General features: G+C 41.6%; 2 protein-coding genes across 4 annotated transcripts in view; one reads left to right on the plus strand and one right to left on the minus strand.

Moving 5' to 3' along the window:
- Positions 1-17,619, minus strand: part of LOC309711816 (uncharacterized protein) — a 304,239-nt gene that overhangs the window by 28,438 nt on the left and 258,182 nt on the right. The gene's annotated exons all lie outside the window — the stretch shown is intronic.
- Positions 5,550-17,113, plus strand: egfl7 (EGF-like-domain, multiple 7). Of its 3 annotated transcripts, none has more exons than XM_082541189.1 (9): positions 5,555-5,980; positions 9,091-9,348; positions 9,903-10,025; positions 10,964-11,076; positions 12,718-12,813; positions 12,897-13,109; positions 14,789-14,865; positions 15,190-15,352; positions 16,602-17,113. In XM_082541189.1, the coding sequence occupies exons 2-9, from the start codon at positions 9,269-9,271 to the stop codon at positions 16,619-16,621; spliced, it is 885 nt and encodes a 294-aa protein (XP_082397315.1). In that variant the 5' UTR covers positions 5,555-5,980; positions 9,091-9,268; the 3' UTR covers positions 16,622-17,113. The 3 variants fall into 3 exon arrangements, with proteins under 3 accessions (XP_082397317.1, XP_082397315.1, XP_082397316.1); XM_082541190.1 differs by lacking the exon at positions 5,555-5,980 and adding an exon at positions 6,832-7,135; XM_082541191.1 differs by lacking the exon at positions 9,903-10,025 and having other exon boundaries at positions 5,550-5,980.

Here is a 17,619-nt window from a genome sequence, read left to right on the forward strand (position 1 = left end):
ATACTGTGTTTTGTCTGCACCAGCTAAAAAAAAGCAAACCAACCCCCCCTCCAACCCCCTCCCAAAAAAAAAAAAAAAAAAAAAACGTCTGTGGCCTGCTGAAAGGAAAGTGCCTAAAAGGAGTGCGTCGCTTTCTTTTTAAGTGCACCATGATTTTTTGGACTTTTGTTTGCAAAAGTTACAAAAGAAGTGCAGTTGGTAAAACATTTACCACTGAGATTTTGCTAATCTGTAGTAAACACTGGGAAGCGCTGATGGGAACGTATCGACAGAATCATCGGTTTACTTAACCTTAATTCAAATATGCATGACATATTATTATATACATGACATTAGCATGTTGCTAACTTGTTGAAAGTAAGCAAGAGATTGTGTAGCACATCTTAGGAAGAAACCGCCAACATGTTGGTGGTCTTGCCTTTAATGAACCGTGGACTTTGTCTCAGCGCAGGAACAGATGGCTGCCTGGCTGAGCAGAATCCCCCCCTCTGCTCCAGCCTGATGTCACTCAGCCTTTTTGGTGCAATATCCCTCCACTCAGCAGTGCAGACAAAATCCTTGTGGCTGTCATCAAAGCGGCTCCAGACTGGCATCAAAATCTATAGAATTGACTGACTTGGCTTCTTTGGTTACTGCAAGAAGGGAATCGATTATGTTGAGCCTCTAACTTTCAGAGCAGACTTTCAGAACTTTTATATGTTGGTTTACGCAGAGCTCACCGTTGATGGCAAAAGTTCAATTAAATTTTGCCCCAATTTTTACAGCGGAACAATAAACAGGTAGCCAACTAGTAGAATTGTTCTTGACCCAAGTGGAGCTTTCATACCCTTTTATTTAGTGCATCTATAATCTGGCCTGAACACTTGCTCTAAGCTACAACCCTGACCATGTTAGTGTAAAATTTAAAAACTGAATACAATTATTATGAAGACAGTTTTAAGTCTATAATATTGAAAATTGTAAACTTGAAATGTATCAAATATCCAAACTCAAAACTGTAATTTTAAAAAAGGCTCATTTGTATATAACACCAACAGTTATTTCAAAAACATTTAGATGTGGATCTAAATTGTTACCACTGTGTTCTATACTTAACAACTCTTTGTAAGTCTTTGGAGAATTTAAAATAATGTGGTGTAGAGTTTTACTTAAACAGCATGGTCATTCTTAAAAAAGGCAACTTGGATTTATGGATGTAGCAACAAACCCTGTTCACTGACAGCAGTTTTCAGACATGTCCCTGTCCTCCTTTAGTGCCTGTTGTAATGCACTTTGGTGCCTGACGATCACAGCCATTAATTATTGGGTTTCAGCCTTGATTTGAGGGTCTTTTCTGACACTTTGAATTTATTGGACCATTGATAATGTTGAAAAATGCTATTTACTGTTGAACCATGTCTCCACACATCTTTTTTTAGGCCTATTAGTTGCTATATATCTTTACACACCTTTTCTAGTCTTGTTGCCTCTGCCCCTTTTTGGTGCTGGCCTAAAATTTCTCAATTACAACATTTCTGTTTGTCCTAACAAGAAGACAAAGATAGCTAAGGTAGTAAGCATTATCTGATGATGAAACTATAAGCACGTCAAAATCCTGCCAAAATATCTAGTTTGCTCTTTTCTCAGTAAAATATTTGTACACAAGCAGCATGAATTAGGTAGAATGCCATTCAAGACTTTAAAGTCATGTAGAGGAATCCTAAAGACTTAAGCAATCTCATCTTGTCCTCTAGCCAGGAAAATGTACTCTTTAGAAATCTTTATGAGCAGCACTCTTTGGAAAGAAATTACTATTTTAATGTAATATTCTGTAAAGATCATGCCTATTCATCCAAAGAGAAAATAAAAAGCACTCCTAACGCTCCTATTTCTGCAAAAGTTTGAAAAAACAAAACAGAAGGTAAATCTAAGAATAGCGGAAAAAAACCCATCAGTAAAACACCAAATACATCATTAGAGCTGGCAATGGTATCGTGGATCTCATATCCAGGACATATTAGCATTTCTCTTCATAAAACATCACTCCTCGCTGTGACACCTCACCTAGGCAATAAATATCTGTGTGTGAACTAACATTAAATCATGCTGGATGAATGGAGAAAATATTTTAGGATTTGTGCGGCTAAGCAATGACAGCACCCACACTTAACACACAACAAGAACAAATGTTGGATCGACTTTAAGCCACAACTAACATGGCCACTGTTCAGAATATCCTCAGAGCAGGAGAATGTGATTACTACGGTAAATAAACCAATCAGACTCACGTGTGTTTCTGGGGAATGTGCTTAAAGTCCACACTGTTGACAGACTGACACAGAGAGCTGGCAGGAGGAGCAAAAAATTACTCTATGAAAAAGAGGCCATAAAAGGGGGTATATCAATCAGGCCAGAAAAGAAACATGAAAGCAACCCTTACAGAATAACAGTATTATTTGACACCTTTTCTGCAAAACAGGGCAAGATGAAGAGATCTTCTTGTGGCTGATCTAACAAATAGTGGTCTTTTTGTTGAAAACACACCAATTCAATTCAGTTCAGCTTTATTTATATAGCACCACATCACAACAACAATTGCCATACATTGTAATGTCAAGACCGTATAATAATTGAGAGAATTATTAGATAACCCCCTGTGAGCAAGCACTTAGCAACAGTGGCAATTAAAAAGTCTCTTTTAACAGGGAGAGGCAAGTAACTGCAACAACAAGTTGGGGGTGATGGAAAAAGAAGAGATCAGAGGATAAACAAATGAATAAAATAAATGAACAAATGTAGACAATACTCTACAGGCCTATGCCCTGTTTCAGAAATTAAATAAAGCGGTTCCCAGATCTCATTTCTAAAGCACAACAGTGAAACCTTTTTCTTTAGAGTTCTTTTTAAAGTGACAACCTAATTAACTTATTTCAGTAGAATAGTGTACCAAATGTGTTTTTCAGTGGACAAATACCAGAATATGCCATATTTTAGGAAGTGATTTTTAAGGAACCATATGGAAGTTTGCAAATTTTTCATGAATTTTTTTTGGGAGATCTCACAGAGTAAATAGAGTCGTTAAGAAGGACTAACACTCGATCAATATTTTCCTGAAACTTGTTAGAACTAAATAAGACAAATTTTTCACGAGATATTTTATAGTTTTGTTGGGTCTGTAAGAGTTCACAATCAGTCTCAAACTATAGTGTGATATAGTCTGGCTCCGGAACAGAGGAAGCACTGAGACCACCAACATGAAGTCATTAACACGATGGTTTTGGAGGATTGCATGCTTTGGCTTTGGGGGTGACAGGGGAGTGATGGTACTAGTGGCAGGACTTGGACAACAGGATGTCCTGCTTGGCTGCTCAGCATGGAAATCAGAGCAGAGACACTGGCTGCACCTCTAGTCTTGTTCAGCAGAATGAATCAGCAGGGCTTTGGCAAAATCAAATACTTCGCAACTCCTCTGTAAATTCCAAGGTTATATTAACACAGAGATTGGAAATAGAGAAACTATGTGAAACTACTGCATCTACATACTGTCATACTGACTATTTAACAGTAAAACCTAAAACACAATCAGTCACTACTTTGGCGTCCCTTTTCTAAAATGTTAGATCTCACCCTAAAAGTGGCTTTTATGTTGATTATGTTGCTCCACTGGCACACGACACTGATTAAGGATGACGCAAGCTTTAAAAAAAACTTGAAGTAAAACTTGAATTTAACACTTGGTAGGAAAAGGAATCGTCTCCACACTTACGTTTCTCTAAAAGGTCTGCATGCTTTTGCGAATGGCCTAACAGACTAGCAGGCTTGCTGGGAGCAACAACTCGCTGCTCTTTTAATAATTTAGATTTTCCTTGACTCCCTTTTTAAGAAGTATCTGATGTGCACGTATTAGCCGTGTATTCTTGTAAAAGTTTGCCCATTACTCCCCATTCTCTGCATTCATACTAACGCAGCTTTCTCCTCAGCACTGATTTGGAATCTGTGTTTTCAAAATGCAAGTAATAAGTTATTGAGTTAAATGAGTTATTGTCGGGGAACAGCTGCCCTCTTGTTCATGCCCCATCCAGGGTCACTGCTACTGCCCTTTAGTAAAATCTGTCAGGCCTTCTTTGACGCAGATCCGTTTCCTGTCAAAGTGAGATTTTTATTGTTCCAAGGGAGCAGGCTCCAGAATCTCACTCCCCCAGCCTTTTCCTGTTTCCTTTTGAAGAGGAAGTGCTGCTTTGCTTCTTTTTTTCATCCCCCCCCCCCTCCCCCCACATCTTCTCTGGGACAAATCTGGAACAGTAGCTACATGATTTTGCTTTTGTCAGCCAAGTCTTGATTTCAAAGAATGAAAGTTCCTTAAAAAAAAGAAAGGAAAAAAGAGGCACCCTCCCACTTTGTTACACAAGCCTTAATATACAAACACACACAGGCTAATGCGCTGACAAACAAGCCCACGCTGATTTTTGCATCTTATTCTAATGCGCCCCCTCTGAGCAATCAGAGCTGAAGGTGCATGCTCACCTGCGACCCCAAAGTCAAAGGTTCCCATGGTGCCTCAGCACGTAGGCTCTTTGTTATCGGAGAAAATAGTTCTTTGTATGCTGGGAGGGTCTGATTTAGTCAATATAAGCTCTTGAACAAACACTTAAAAAAGGGCCAAACATCCCCATTGCATAACAAAGAGAAACAAGCCAGAACACAAATACATATTTTTTAAAAATCAAGGCATTTATCATTAGTGCAGAAGGAAAGTTCCGGTTTCTGCCACTTAAAGCTCACCCTAAATGCACACACTGAAGTTGTCTGAGTGTGCACGCACACATAAATGCATGTGCAGCAGAGCAGCTCTGCACACTAAATCCTTCTCATCGGATTTGTCAAAGTTAAACTCAGTTTAAATGAGAAGGTTGAGGAGCCTGTTGCTGATACAATGTCAGCTGCAGCCACCGAAATGCACTTTGGTTCAAATGAGATTCCTATGAACACAGGCAGGAACACATCCAACACGCTCCAGGAGCTTTACAAGACTGAGCGCGGCGATTTAACCCAACAAACGAATGAGTTCTCACACGTCAGGCAAACAAACAAGGATTCAAAAAGTGAATCACAAGGAAGGAATTCTAAAAATGGGAATTCTAAAGTGAATTCATGCATCTGGAAAATGTCAGGAGAAGTTTGGGGTTTGCAGTTTATCAAACTGTTGGTCATTACTGTGGAGGTGGGAGTGAGACATATAAGGGAGGTGATCAGGAAAGTCTCTTTTTTTTCTTAATATAATAATAGTGGTCTGACAATGAGTTACAGGCTACCATTTGTCCCACTGCACTGCACTGATCTACAATGGATGCATGCAAGCAGGGAAAAGAATCTACTTACTTATCATGTAACAAGCTGCAATTTCACAGATTTGATCTGGCAGTGACCTTAAACAGTTGTAAACTCGACTCTACCCTCTAATGGAATAGTAGTAAGTGCTGTTGCACTGGGCCTAGTGCGAGCTTCACTGTTCTCTATATTTGCATAGGCAGCAGGAGGCCGTGAGGTGAGAAGACTGGAGGCACTTGCCTTAAAAAAAAAAACTAAAAATGTCACAATGGACGTGGTGGTGGGGGAGAAAAAAATGCTTCAAAATCAGATTCGCCAAGCGGTTTGAGCAGGATGGAGAGTGTTTGTGCATGAGAGGGGGTTTTATCAGCGGCAAACACTCACAGGAATTCCGGTTTGGGATTGTCCATCCAATTCCTGCGTTCCACAGGAAGCTTTGCATAAAAAGCAAGTGAAATACGCCCAAAGACATTTCATTTGCCGCCAGTCGACTCAGAGGGAGCACCTCGAATGAAGAGCGAGGGTTTTTTAATTCGATGCACCAACGCTAGAAGCTCTTAAAAGAAACTGGCACCATGGAAATGTCTCGTTACCCGCCGGTCCAGCGGCGCGTGCTCATGGCCGCCGCTCAGCCTGCGCGCGCACACGCACCTGACGACCTCATACTGCAAGGGTAAGATTTGTGCCTATTTCAAAGGTCACATTCCTGCAGGTAGGACACTGCATTAACCCGTGTTTCAAAGTTAATGATAGTTTTCACATACTACAAACAGTGGGCTCGTTACTTTTCAGCTCGCTCACAGGTGCGCTTCAAAGAAGGGAAATTCGTAAGGCTAGCTAGATAAAACAACCTAATTCAAATTCAGCATTGGCTAGCTGTACTGAGAAGAGTTGCTTAGCAAAATTATCCATGTTGTTGATAAAAATCTATACAGGGTTAAAAGTGCCGCAAATCACAAGAGAGTAGTGTATTTTGCGGATCTGTAGGATCACATAATTATATGTGTTATTGCACCGTGTGTGCTTAACTATCGTATAGAGTAAAACTTCAAATTGGTGGGGTTTTTTCGTTTAAAATCACCAGAGTACATGCAAATACCGAATCACGGGCCTGTACAACTTACATACATTAAAAGAGTAATCTGGTAGATAGACCAGGTCCAACACTTTCTGACCTGGATGAAAAAATACGCTGTTTTTCATCAGTGTGGTGACTTTCTGAGCTCATTTCCATTGGTTGGGTAGGGGGGGGGTGGTAGCCATTTGTTTTCACATAACAGGGTTGTAATGTTTAAAGTCTCAATAATAGGTTACATGATTTATAAGTATTGTTGATATAGATTTCCTTGGACTATTTTATTTTTTCAGCTTTAGCAGTTAATTAAAGGATTGGATTATTTTGTCCTATGTGTGTGTGAGACAGAGCAGGAGGAGTGATCCCAGCACCCAAAATCTGCCTCCTTGTGATGGGTAAATTGCTTGAAGGGAGGGGCAGCGTGCCTCTCTCGGGTCTCTTTACCAACCAGTCGGCAGTCGATAGTTTATGAATGAAAAAGCTGAGTAGTCTACCTACTGATGTCACACACGAGTGAACCCCCCCCACCCCCCACCCCCAGTGAAGGCAAGAGTGAGCTGCGGGACACCCAGCTGGAGGAGTGGGAGGAGGTCCTACCATCGCCCCCCATGCTCTCTGACAGTCCGAGCTCTAGGACAAACCTGAGTACTGGCGGAGTTTTATCACTGGACTCTCCCCTCACTTGGCGGAATATAAGGAAACTAACTTTTATCAGACCTCCGGCTGTTTCTCTACTACCAGCAGTGTACAAGTGTGTGTGCTTTTTAATTTTTTAAATTGTTTTGCGGGAGTCATCTTAGAGGAGCTGATAGTTTATTGCACGGTTTGTCATTATTCTTATGTATCCATGCGGGCGCCCCGGAGTTTGGCTCGTGTTTAATGGTGTGTCCGGCATGCCCGCTTGTTCTTTGATGTAGGACTCTTTGGTTTTTCTTTGTATTTATTTCCGATTCTCTCGTGAAACCATGCGTTTAACGTGACTCTGTGTGCTTGAGAATAGCGCGGAGGAGAGAGGGTCTCTTAGACTTTATATACAGTGCCTGTAAAACAGCGCCCTCTCGCGGTGAATCTAAAAATGGTCCGATTGCTTTTTAATGTGTCAGTAGGCCAGGATTGATTATGCTTTGAAACATTTGCATGTGCATATACAAACACGGATTAAGTCTCTGGTGTTCCTGATGTACTTCCTGACACCCAAAAGACTTTAAAATAAAGCTGATAAAACTCCAATGTCCTAACCGACATTAACTTTTTGGACAAGTGTTTCCCCCTGTGGCGATCTTCCCCTGCCAGTGTAATGATGCTGAATCGTTAACACATATCATCTTGAAAGTGGCTACCTGCTGCACAGCGTCCTGCTCTCTGAAGTGATTTGTGAATGAATGCAGGGCTTTAGAAGTGCATGTCACGTCTTCAGGCACAAAGCCAGCCAGAGATCAGAGAGACATGCAAACTGTCATCCGTGGCTTAGTGTCACCTCCAGGATAACTGAGGACTCTCCAGCAGGCTTCGGTCCTGAAAACTGGTGATACCGCCTGGATGGATTTAATGTGCTCTGAGAGATTTCCCAGGGGTTTAGTATCGGCTGTGTTAAAACATGCCTGTAGGCTTACATTAGGGCAGGAGCGGGTCCAAGCTGACTGTCATGCACTCTGACAGTCCTACTTGGGAATGGGTGGCTCAGTCTTTCTTTTAATCCTCTACAGTATGTTATAATCTAATATGGTGTGAGGGTGGATGAACATATCTGTGAAATGAGAGTGCTCTGGCTTTTTTGTCTTTTACCCTGTGACCTCAGAGGCAGGGCAGGTGCAGGTCATCGATGCCCCTCTATGTTCTTATTGGATGCATTCAAACATCTGCCTAGCAGCGAGATCTCCAATATCTTTCCAGAAGGCTTTTCTGTGTCGTTGGGAATGTCAACTGGACATTTAGGGTTAGCGCAGAAATCCAAATGTACAGTGGGAGCAAATGAACTCTTTAGATACATGTTAGGTCTTTATTGCTGTTTTCTCATTGCACCCTGTTGAATAACTTTTAGAAACATTCACTGAGAAAAAACCCAACAGCAACAACTTTATTTGTGATATAAAATACAAATCAGGGATGTTAAAAGTTGAAAGTAAAAACTGAAAAGAGCTATAAACGATCCATTTTTTAATTGAGATGTTTCCAGATGTAAAGTCTCCCATTTTTATTTGACACAATCGCGTGTCTCTTTTGCCCAGACCCATACTGCTCAGCTCAAGCTGCTCCCTGCCGTACAAATGTGACCACTTTCCAGTTTCAGCTAGTTTTTTTTATTTGCTACTTAATGACTTCCGGGTTCAGTAATCTGCTGTTTCTCAGGCTTCCCCTTTACCTGTCCTCAGCGACCCCACTAATCATAAGTGACAGAGCTTCTCCAGACCCATTAACATTTTCTACACAGATTTAATGGGTGCTAATCCTTTTTTGAAAAGGAGTGCAGAGGCTCTGGTGTGGTCGCCTGTAGAAATCTGCTAATGCAGACATGACACAGCTGACACTGACACCAGAGTCCTTCCCTCTAGTGGTCCATGGCTTCAAAGGAAGTAGGATTTGCTCTGTGGCTGCAAAAGAATGAACTGTATTCCATTTAAGTTTCTTTATTTATCCCCTTGTTCGCATAATTTTTTGTTCCGTTTTATTGCTTTAACACATCCTCTCCCCATGCCCTCTCCTTATAGGTAGCTGGAGTGGTCCTCCTTGAAGGAAACACATAGATATTCAGCGTGAGGAGACTTTGGATTCAATCCACACCCTTCCCCCCGTCACCCCTTCTTCATCCTCCTCTCCTCTTCCCTCCGACTGGCACGGAGAAGAGTCCAAGAGACCCAGCGAGGGAACGTGGGAAAGAGGAAGACGATGTACCAAATACTGCTCCTTTCCTCCTCCCTCTTCATCCTTCATGTGATGGCCACTCCCCAGTTCTTCGCTCACCACGGGTAATAGCTCACTTAATACTCTTCATGTGTTTGTAATGGCCTGTCATTTAGTCAGTAGCTCTGTCCTGATTTCAGCTGCAGATCTCCCCTTTAGCTGTCATTCATACTGTGACATTCTCAGCCAATGTGAATGTATACAGGTTGGTCAAATGACCTCAGTCTCTGTTCCAACTCTTAGATGCACATCAGTATGGGCAGGCTCATTTTGTCCTTTTCAGTTGATTTGTACATAGGCCAAAATTAACTGAAAGGTGAATGAAAGGTCAAGTGGCAACTTGGAGGTCGAAGATCAGCTCTTAACTCGGATACATTCAGGAGTGATTACATAGGTCATTCAGGAGCAATTAGACTCCAATCTGGAGTTTTTCATGTGAATTGGGGACCACTTAGGGCTTAAATATCTCAAACTGTTTGAACTTGGGTCTGGAATGACTTAAAAGCTGTAAAAATGTCTCCATTTAAAAACCAGCTCAGCTTCCGGTGCAGCTGGAGCGCCTACAAATGTGCACTTCTGGTCAGTTTTTAACATCAAATCTCACGTCTGCCTTTCACAGGAGAAGGGTGTGCGGCAGAGACCTCCGTCACAGTGTTGTCACTACGACAGAGTCGTTCGTCCAGCCAGTGCACAAGCCCTACCTCACCCTGTGTCAGGGGCATCGCCTCTGCAGCACATACAAGTGAGACAAACTCTCTCAGCCCTCCATACACTGAATCAGCACAAAGACACAACAACTAAATCAGACATCTACAGCTTTTTGGGGGAGAAAAACCAGCCGAACTGCACGGTCAGTTTACATCGAGAGTCAGCCTTTATCTGAAGATGTTTAGTTTATTAAGGAGTAAACAGTGCTTGACATGTTTAGGAAGGGAAAGGGTTAGGAATACAATCATAAATAGATCTTGACTTCACACAAACACACATATACACATACATGTGCATTTTTCACAGAACTGGGTCATGGTGGCACATATTTGGGTAGAATCTAAATATCGAATACTTTGTGTAACGACGGGAAATGAACTGCTTGCCCACAGAGACTGGTCGTGTTTATTTTGGACTCTATCTCCCTCCATACTTCTCTCTCTCCCTTTTTCTAGCTCTGACCCCCCCCCCCCCCCCCCCCCCCAACCCACCCCTACATTCTCCCCATTTTTTTCTCTTTAACTCCTCTTGCCACCAAAATGGAGCTTCACTTTAAAGTATTTGTAACTTGTGTGCTCATTATGTAGACGATTACAGCCCTAGAAAATAGTTCCTTGTTTTGTTTTAAGAAAGCACATCCCAAACGGGTTCCTTTAGCTTTCGGTTCATCACCCCCTGCAAGCTAAACATACCAAGCTCTCAGCAGGCTGCAGCAAAAGCTCTGATTTTCGATACGATCTCCAGCCCCTCTCTCATCTCTGACACACTCTTGGAAGTCAGTGGTCCGTGGTTCAGTATTCCACCAAATTACCATCCTCTCATCAGCATTCCTGCTGTGTGACAGATCCTGGAAAAGGCCTCACAGGCTGAACCCCACACGCACAGACACACACACTTACAGATGAGAGTGATGACAGCATGAATAATTAGAAATGCCTAAACGCTGTGGGTGTCTGTACTTCGTCTCCGCAGGACTACGTACTTGGTGGCATACCGACAGGTGAACAGAGCAGCTTCTCCTTTGCATTTCTACCCAGATTGCTGCCCGGGCTGGAGGAGATTTTACTCTCACAACTGCAACCAAGGTATTTCAGTGGGATGTGATGAGTTTCAGGGTTGTTTACCTCATTTTCTTTCCCTGTGTAACATCAACTCTTAATAGAGAGTTTAGAAAAATGCCAATTTGTTTTCTTGCTGAGAGTTAGATAAAGAGCTCGATCCCACCTTTATATGTTTAAATGTAATATGAAGCTGTAGGCTACAGCTAGCTTAATGTAGCATAATAATTAGAATAATGAGGAAAGAGCTATATTAGCCCAGTTTAAAAAAAAAAACTGGATCAGCAGAAATTCCAGGAAGTCAAAGGCCCTGTCCAAGCTCCAGTCTTGGAGGCAGTTAATATAAAAAATACAAGTGACAAAACTGCAGTTCCTCAAATGTCCACTTTAGGCTTGCTTTTAAAACTCCACATAGATACCCAAATTTAAATGTTCACATTTAGAGCAGAAATAAGCGTATTTACATCCCGCTACACTATTTGTAACTGATTTCTTACTCTATTAGAAGTGTAAGGTTGGTAAGGCTTAAAGTTTGCATTATTTGGGGTGTGGCAACTTTTAGTGACAACTGTCATGGCTGCCTGCTAGGCTTCATCTCTGCATTTAAGCTCCGTGTTTATGCTCTGTGTTTATGCTGTTTTTGCCTTTTAGAGCATTTTATTGAATTTAAATAATAGCAAATCATATGGGAAGTCATTCTGTATGTTAAAAAGTTGCAGTTACCAACACAAATGCAGAGTTGAGCAGATAGCTTGCTAGCAAGCTCTCTGCAGATGGAATGCAGCTACATTTTTTTTGTACAATATTAACTCATTCACTGCCAGCCATTTTCAAATCAGGTAACTCCCCACTGCCAGGGTTTTTGAGAATTTTACTCATTTTTGAAGAGCCACAGAAAACTGTGTGTTATGATCATATAAACGCTGAACCTACCAAAATGAAGAACAGACTCTCTTCTTTCATCCAAAAAAAAAAAGCTTGTTTCTACCATTTTCCATTCTTTAGTAATCAGCTGTAGAAGAGAGGTGGGTTCCACCAAAAATGCCTGTTTTGACCAAAAAAAAGGGAGAAAACGAGCTTTTTGTGAAAAATACATTTCAAGCAGAAAAGTGCCTTTGACACTAATATTTCATGCTTTGTGACACCTCTAACATATAAAATAGTTTTTCACTTCTATAAAACAGAAATAACACTGAGAAAGGTTATGTTTTATCAAAACAATTTATTTACAAATATATGAAAAAATAAAATTCACTGACAAGCTGCCCGAGGTTGTATTCTGGCCCCTCCCATTGAAAAACGTAATTGACGTCTATAGACGTCAATGGCAGTGAATGAGTTAACTGTTTTTTTTCTGAAGTTCTGAGGTGGTGTATTTTTTATTGTTTGTATTAATTTGCTTTGATTTATTATTTTGATGTCGATCTTTTTGTCTCTGTCTCAGCAAGAACATCTGTTTCATCTCAGTGAGAAAGTGAAACTGCATATTTCCTAGAACTTAGACAGGTCACTTGTACAGATTAAAACAAACTACATTAAATTTGACAACAATTAAAATGTTAGAAAGCCAGGCTAGCATAAGCCAACCCTTGCTAACTGTGATACCATGGATCCATATACAAGAGTGATCTCTTAACCAAATGATCGCTTCATAAATGTCTTTCACAGCTGTGTGCGGACAACCCTGTTTGAATGGCGGTACCTGTTTAAGACCCAACCAGTGTGCTTGTCCATTAGGCTGGACGGGACACCAGTGCCAAACAGGTACATGTGCTCATACCATTTACCTGCAAAGCCACTCTCGGGTGTCTGCGTGTATATTCACAGTGGTCTTTCTTGCCTGTCAGATGTGGATGAGTGCAGTGAGCGGCAGTGGTGCGCCCAGCAGTGCGTGAACACAGCTGGCAGCTATCGATGTGCATGCAGAGAGGGCTTCGCCCTTGCTGGAGACGGCCGTTCCTGTCAAAGCCTTCCTCCTCCATCTCCTCCTCCTGCCACTCCTACCTCCTCATCACAGAGCAGCCAGGCAACAGTGGGTGTGAGTCATCACACTGATGCAGGTAAATGACCAGGATAGGAGTGTGTCTAATTTTGTGTTACGCAGCAGCAAAGTGTCTGGACAGAAGAGAGGAACATGGCCAGCTTCGCGGTCCATTATTACTTTTGGTACGCGCTATGCCACTCTCAACTCGTACCGTGAGTAATAATGCACTGCGACTGGTGCCGACTCCAGACAGATGTCTTGCGGTCTGGCCCCGTGCGGCGAGACTGGGACCGATTGGGCTTTGATAATGACTCCTATGAGTCCTGTGAGCAAAGCAAACATCTGCCTCTAATAGAGCTCCCGTGCTAATACAGACATATTTTTATCCCACACACTCCATTAGCTCTCTTAAAAAAAGTTTAAATGTTATCTCCTACCAAGAAAAAGTCATTTTTCCCTGTGTGTGCTTACTGTATCTTAGCAACAACAGAAAAATACAAACCCCCCCCTCCCTCTCCATGTCTAGAAATGTGGTCGTTGACCCGAGGATGTTCCTTTTAACTCCAATTCTGTGTCAACATTATCTGCTCTCTCAGAAATTTATGTAACATGAAAGTTTAAAGAAGACGTACCTCATCCTGAGCTTTCAAACTTGGGGGATTTTTTTTGTGAGTCACCACATTGTTAAAATCCAAAAGGAGAGAGTGTCTCCTGTACTTGCAGAAAAAGAAATATTTCTCTGTAAAGTGTGTGAGATTGCCAAATTTCTCAGGCTCTGCTCCAGACTCCCTTCTGTTTATCGAGTTTCACACTGAGCGAGTTTTCTCTGTTCAAAGGAAAGTGCTCGTCTCCGTGACTCGGGGTGATAGATCAGTGGAAGCATTGCTGAGTCTGCGAAAAGGACAGAAAAACACTCAGAGGAAAGGGAAATAAAAAGCCAATATGACAAATTTTTGTACTTTAAGAAAGCAATGTGTTCTGTGTCAGAGGCAAAAATAATTATTGCAATGTTTTTGTAAGATGTCTTTCCTGAGACAGTTTTCTGTTATTTGTGTTCATATGCACATATCAGAGTGATATTATGCCAGGGGTGTTGGACTACATTTCTATGCTGCAGTCTTTACCCCCCCTCTCGCCTGCATTCTTTTCACCCTGTTCTTGGCCAACACTTGTGTTCTCATTCCAGCCACATCAACCCCGTCTGCTGGGGGCCATCGCCAGCTCCCCCTCCCCTTTCTTCTCCTGAACCTCCACCTCTTCATCACCCTGTTTCTCAACTTATTCTTGTCTCAGTAATGGGCCACATCTGGCACAGATCGAAGGCCTGCAGCAGACACATTCCCCTTCGAGTGGAGACAACCAGGCTTTTCCTCACAGTCAAATCACAGGAGGAATGAATATTTGCCTGTATGTTTCTCATGATCTGTCTTTGAGCTTATCTACTGGCTTTTTGGGCCATTCCCCCCTCTGTGCCCTGCATTCCCCCTCTCTCTCAGCAGCCCTGCCGTCTTCTTCCTGGTTTATACTTTGGAGACATTGCAGTGGTCATGAATCATTCGAGGAGGGACTGAAGGGGGCTTCCTAGATGCTCCAAGGAATCCAATGCAATATATACTCTGCATCATTCTCACGCATCATCACATCCATGCCCTTACCCCTCTCTCTGTTCTGCTCCTCATCAGTTTGTTTCTACAGATTCAGACTGAAGTCACCACACTCTGATGTGTATGTCTGCATTTGTGTGGTTTTCTATAGATGGAAAGTTTGGCTTGGTGGAGAATGTGACAGAGGAGGTACAGAGCCTGAGGAACCGAGTTGAGCTCCTGGAAAAGGTACACAGGAAAACTCAAGAACACATGTTCAACCATATAAAAGCCACCTACTCTGATACCTCCCAGTCTGGCTCACCAGGAAAACCTCTGAGCCTTGTGTGTGATCTGACGTCTTAGCTGCTCTTTAATCCCCCAACCAAAGATTTTTAGATATGCCAGGCCTGCACAGTGGCTTTTTAAAACTTGCACGAGTTTACTAAAATCCTTCTCATGTTAAACAATTATAAAGAGCAAATGGATGAATATATAAAATAACGATGTGTAATGGTCCTCATGTGGAACATTTTTCTCTTTTTCCTAACTTCCTCTCATCTCTCTGTTAAGAAGCTGCAGTTGGTGCTGACGCCCTTCAGCAGCTTCTTCCCACTGTCATTGGATGAGGGCATGTCGGAGAAAACCACCTTGCTATCCCACTCTTTCCAGCAGCTAGATCGCATCGACTCCCTCAGCGAGCAGATCGGCTTTCTGGAGGAGCGCCTTGGCACATGTGAGTGACTACACAGACTGACCCTTTTTATTGTTCATAAGTTAAAAGCCAGTATTTTGTTGAACTCCACGGGAACTTGGTTTCCTGGGAAAGTAGGATCTGTAACAAAAAAAGTCAAATTAAAGACAAGAGGCCACACAAAATCTCAAATGTAATAAAATTCACAATCCAATCCATCAATATAATACAATCTTGTGCCTCTAATGTAATAAGCTTTGATTATGATGTAATACAGTAAACTGTACAAGCTAAAAATGACACATTTGCTCTTAAAGTTTAACCTAATTAGGCACAGCTGAAGCTCATGGACAGCTATGTTAGACAAACTACGTTGCAGAAATGTTATAATTAATCACAAGTTGTGTATTGGTTATACGGAACTGCAGTCTATCCAACTATCATAAAAAAATACAAACAGTGGCTCTAAAGGAGTAACCAGGGGTTAAATTCAGTTTTAGTATATATCACTGAATCACAACAACAGTCACTAAAAGGTAAAAACGTATCAATGATACAGAGAAAACCTCCCATGAGCAAGCACATGGAAAAAGTGGGAAGGAAAACCTCGCTTTTAACAGGAAGAAACCTCCAACAGAACCAGGAGCAGCAAGGAGCAGCTGTCTGCCACAGCTGGTTTGGGCTGTTGGGAGGGAGACGGGATGTAAAAGACAATAAGGGATTTTTGGAGAATGGTGTTCTGTTGAAGAGCTGCTGAAACAGTGTTAGCCGTGCGGCAGACATGCCGCTTTTTATTTAAACACTCCAGTCTCTGCTGTGCTCACTAAAAAACACTTTCTTGCTACTGTGCAGCCACACGAGCCCACATCCCATTCGGCTTAACAACCTGCACCGTCATGCTGGTATTTTAAAGTAGATGAAGAATAAATGGCATACAAGATGAAGACAACCAAGTCTTCTATCAAATTTAACTTGTTTTTAACCAGAATATATTCATCAACATTAGTGTAAATGTTTAATTATATAAACAAACTTAACCAAATTTAGATTGATTGCATTTTAATAATAGCTACTTCGGGAATCCAAACACTTAAATAAAAGCATTTGAAACCAACCTCTTTTCTATTCTTTGAAAAGGTCTCCCGAGCCAGGAATACAGTTCTATTTTTTTTAAAAGTATCGTTCTTTTAATGGAAATCATGTCGGATAGCGCCCAGTGTTTTCAATCATATTTCAAAATCCACAGTTATAAACATACCTGTGGTAAGTCTTTTCATCTTCTTCCCTGCAGGTTCATGTCAGGAGAATTAGCCTCTGAACAGGGCCACCATTGTTCCAGTAAAGTTACCGTCCACGCAAACCTGCCAGACTGGACGTGCCAAGACTGCTGGCATTTGCAGCAAAGAGATTGCAGATGTCAGAAAGTGCCTCGGTCCTCGTTATGCCGTGATGTAATCGCCTCGGAAATCATTTGAGATTTTTACTATTCCTGACAGATTCATTTACTTTTCTCATTGAATCACTGTCACGTTGTTGATTTTCTAACAGTACCTGTGGTAGGGGGCAGTTTCACTATTACACCACCCCAGGAACGTCTCAATTAAACTCCCCTGTTAGAGTCAGAGGTCAAACTTGCTACTTAGTTTGTTTTTCACCAGTGCAGCTTTGTCCCAAAGTGACCTGGGGCATCTGTATTTATGTATTTAAATTATGATTACTTGTAGGTCTGTCTCAGTGCTCCAATAGACATTTATAACTAGTTTTGTAACATTTTGTAATAAAACTTCCTAATCAAAAACACGACTTACTGATTAATGTGTGCAGATATGTGAGCTTGTCTACAATGCTGATGGAAGAGTGCAATTACAAACCTGCTGACCTCATGTGTGTACAGGAAATACTGCAATCAGTGGTAAAAGTATTCAGATACTTCCAGTAAAAGCACACCAGGAAAAATGGGATTTGGAAAAAAAATATCTACAGTCCACATTATGAGAAATGATGCTTTACATAGATACAGTTTTGTACAATGATTGTTTTCTGTAGATAAATGGGATCATTGCTTTAGAATCAGAAATCATTCTAGAAAATTCATAATTCCCTAAAAGTACATCAATGCAATGTCTTTTCCCCCCTTTTTGCTCCATGAAATTAAAAGGTTTTAGGTCTCAGAACACTTTTTGTGCTTCACAGTGCAACATGTCTGCAAACACGCAGTCAAATGTCACAGAGTTAATGTGGAATATTAATATGAAGTAGCAGAAAGTGAAAATAGAAACAAAGTACCTCCAGGTCGTTATGCCCCAACT

Source organism: Aulonocara stuartgranti (genome assembly GCF_965226115.1).
Source record: "Aulonocara stuartgranti genome assembly, chromosome: 7".
NCBI lineage: Eukaryota > Metazoa > Chordata > Actinopteri > Cichliformes > Cichlidae > Aulonocara > Aulonocara stuartgranti.

Bases quoted from the DNA above. Each gene is read 5' to 3' on its own strand.
- egfl7 (XM_082541189.1), top strand. From the start codon at position 9,269: ATGTACCAAATACTGCTCCTTTCCTCCTCCCTCTTCATCCTTCATGTG. The intron at 9,349-9,902 runs GTAATAGCTCAC...TGCCTTTCACAG, and splicing joins CAGTTCTTCGCTCACCACGG to GAGAAGGGTGTGCGGCAGAG. The intron at 13,110-14,788 runs GTAAATGACCAG...GGTTTTCTATAG, and splicing joins GAGTCATCACACTGATGCAG to ATGGAAAGTTTGGCTTGGTG.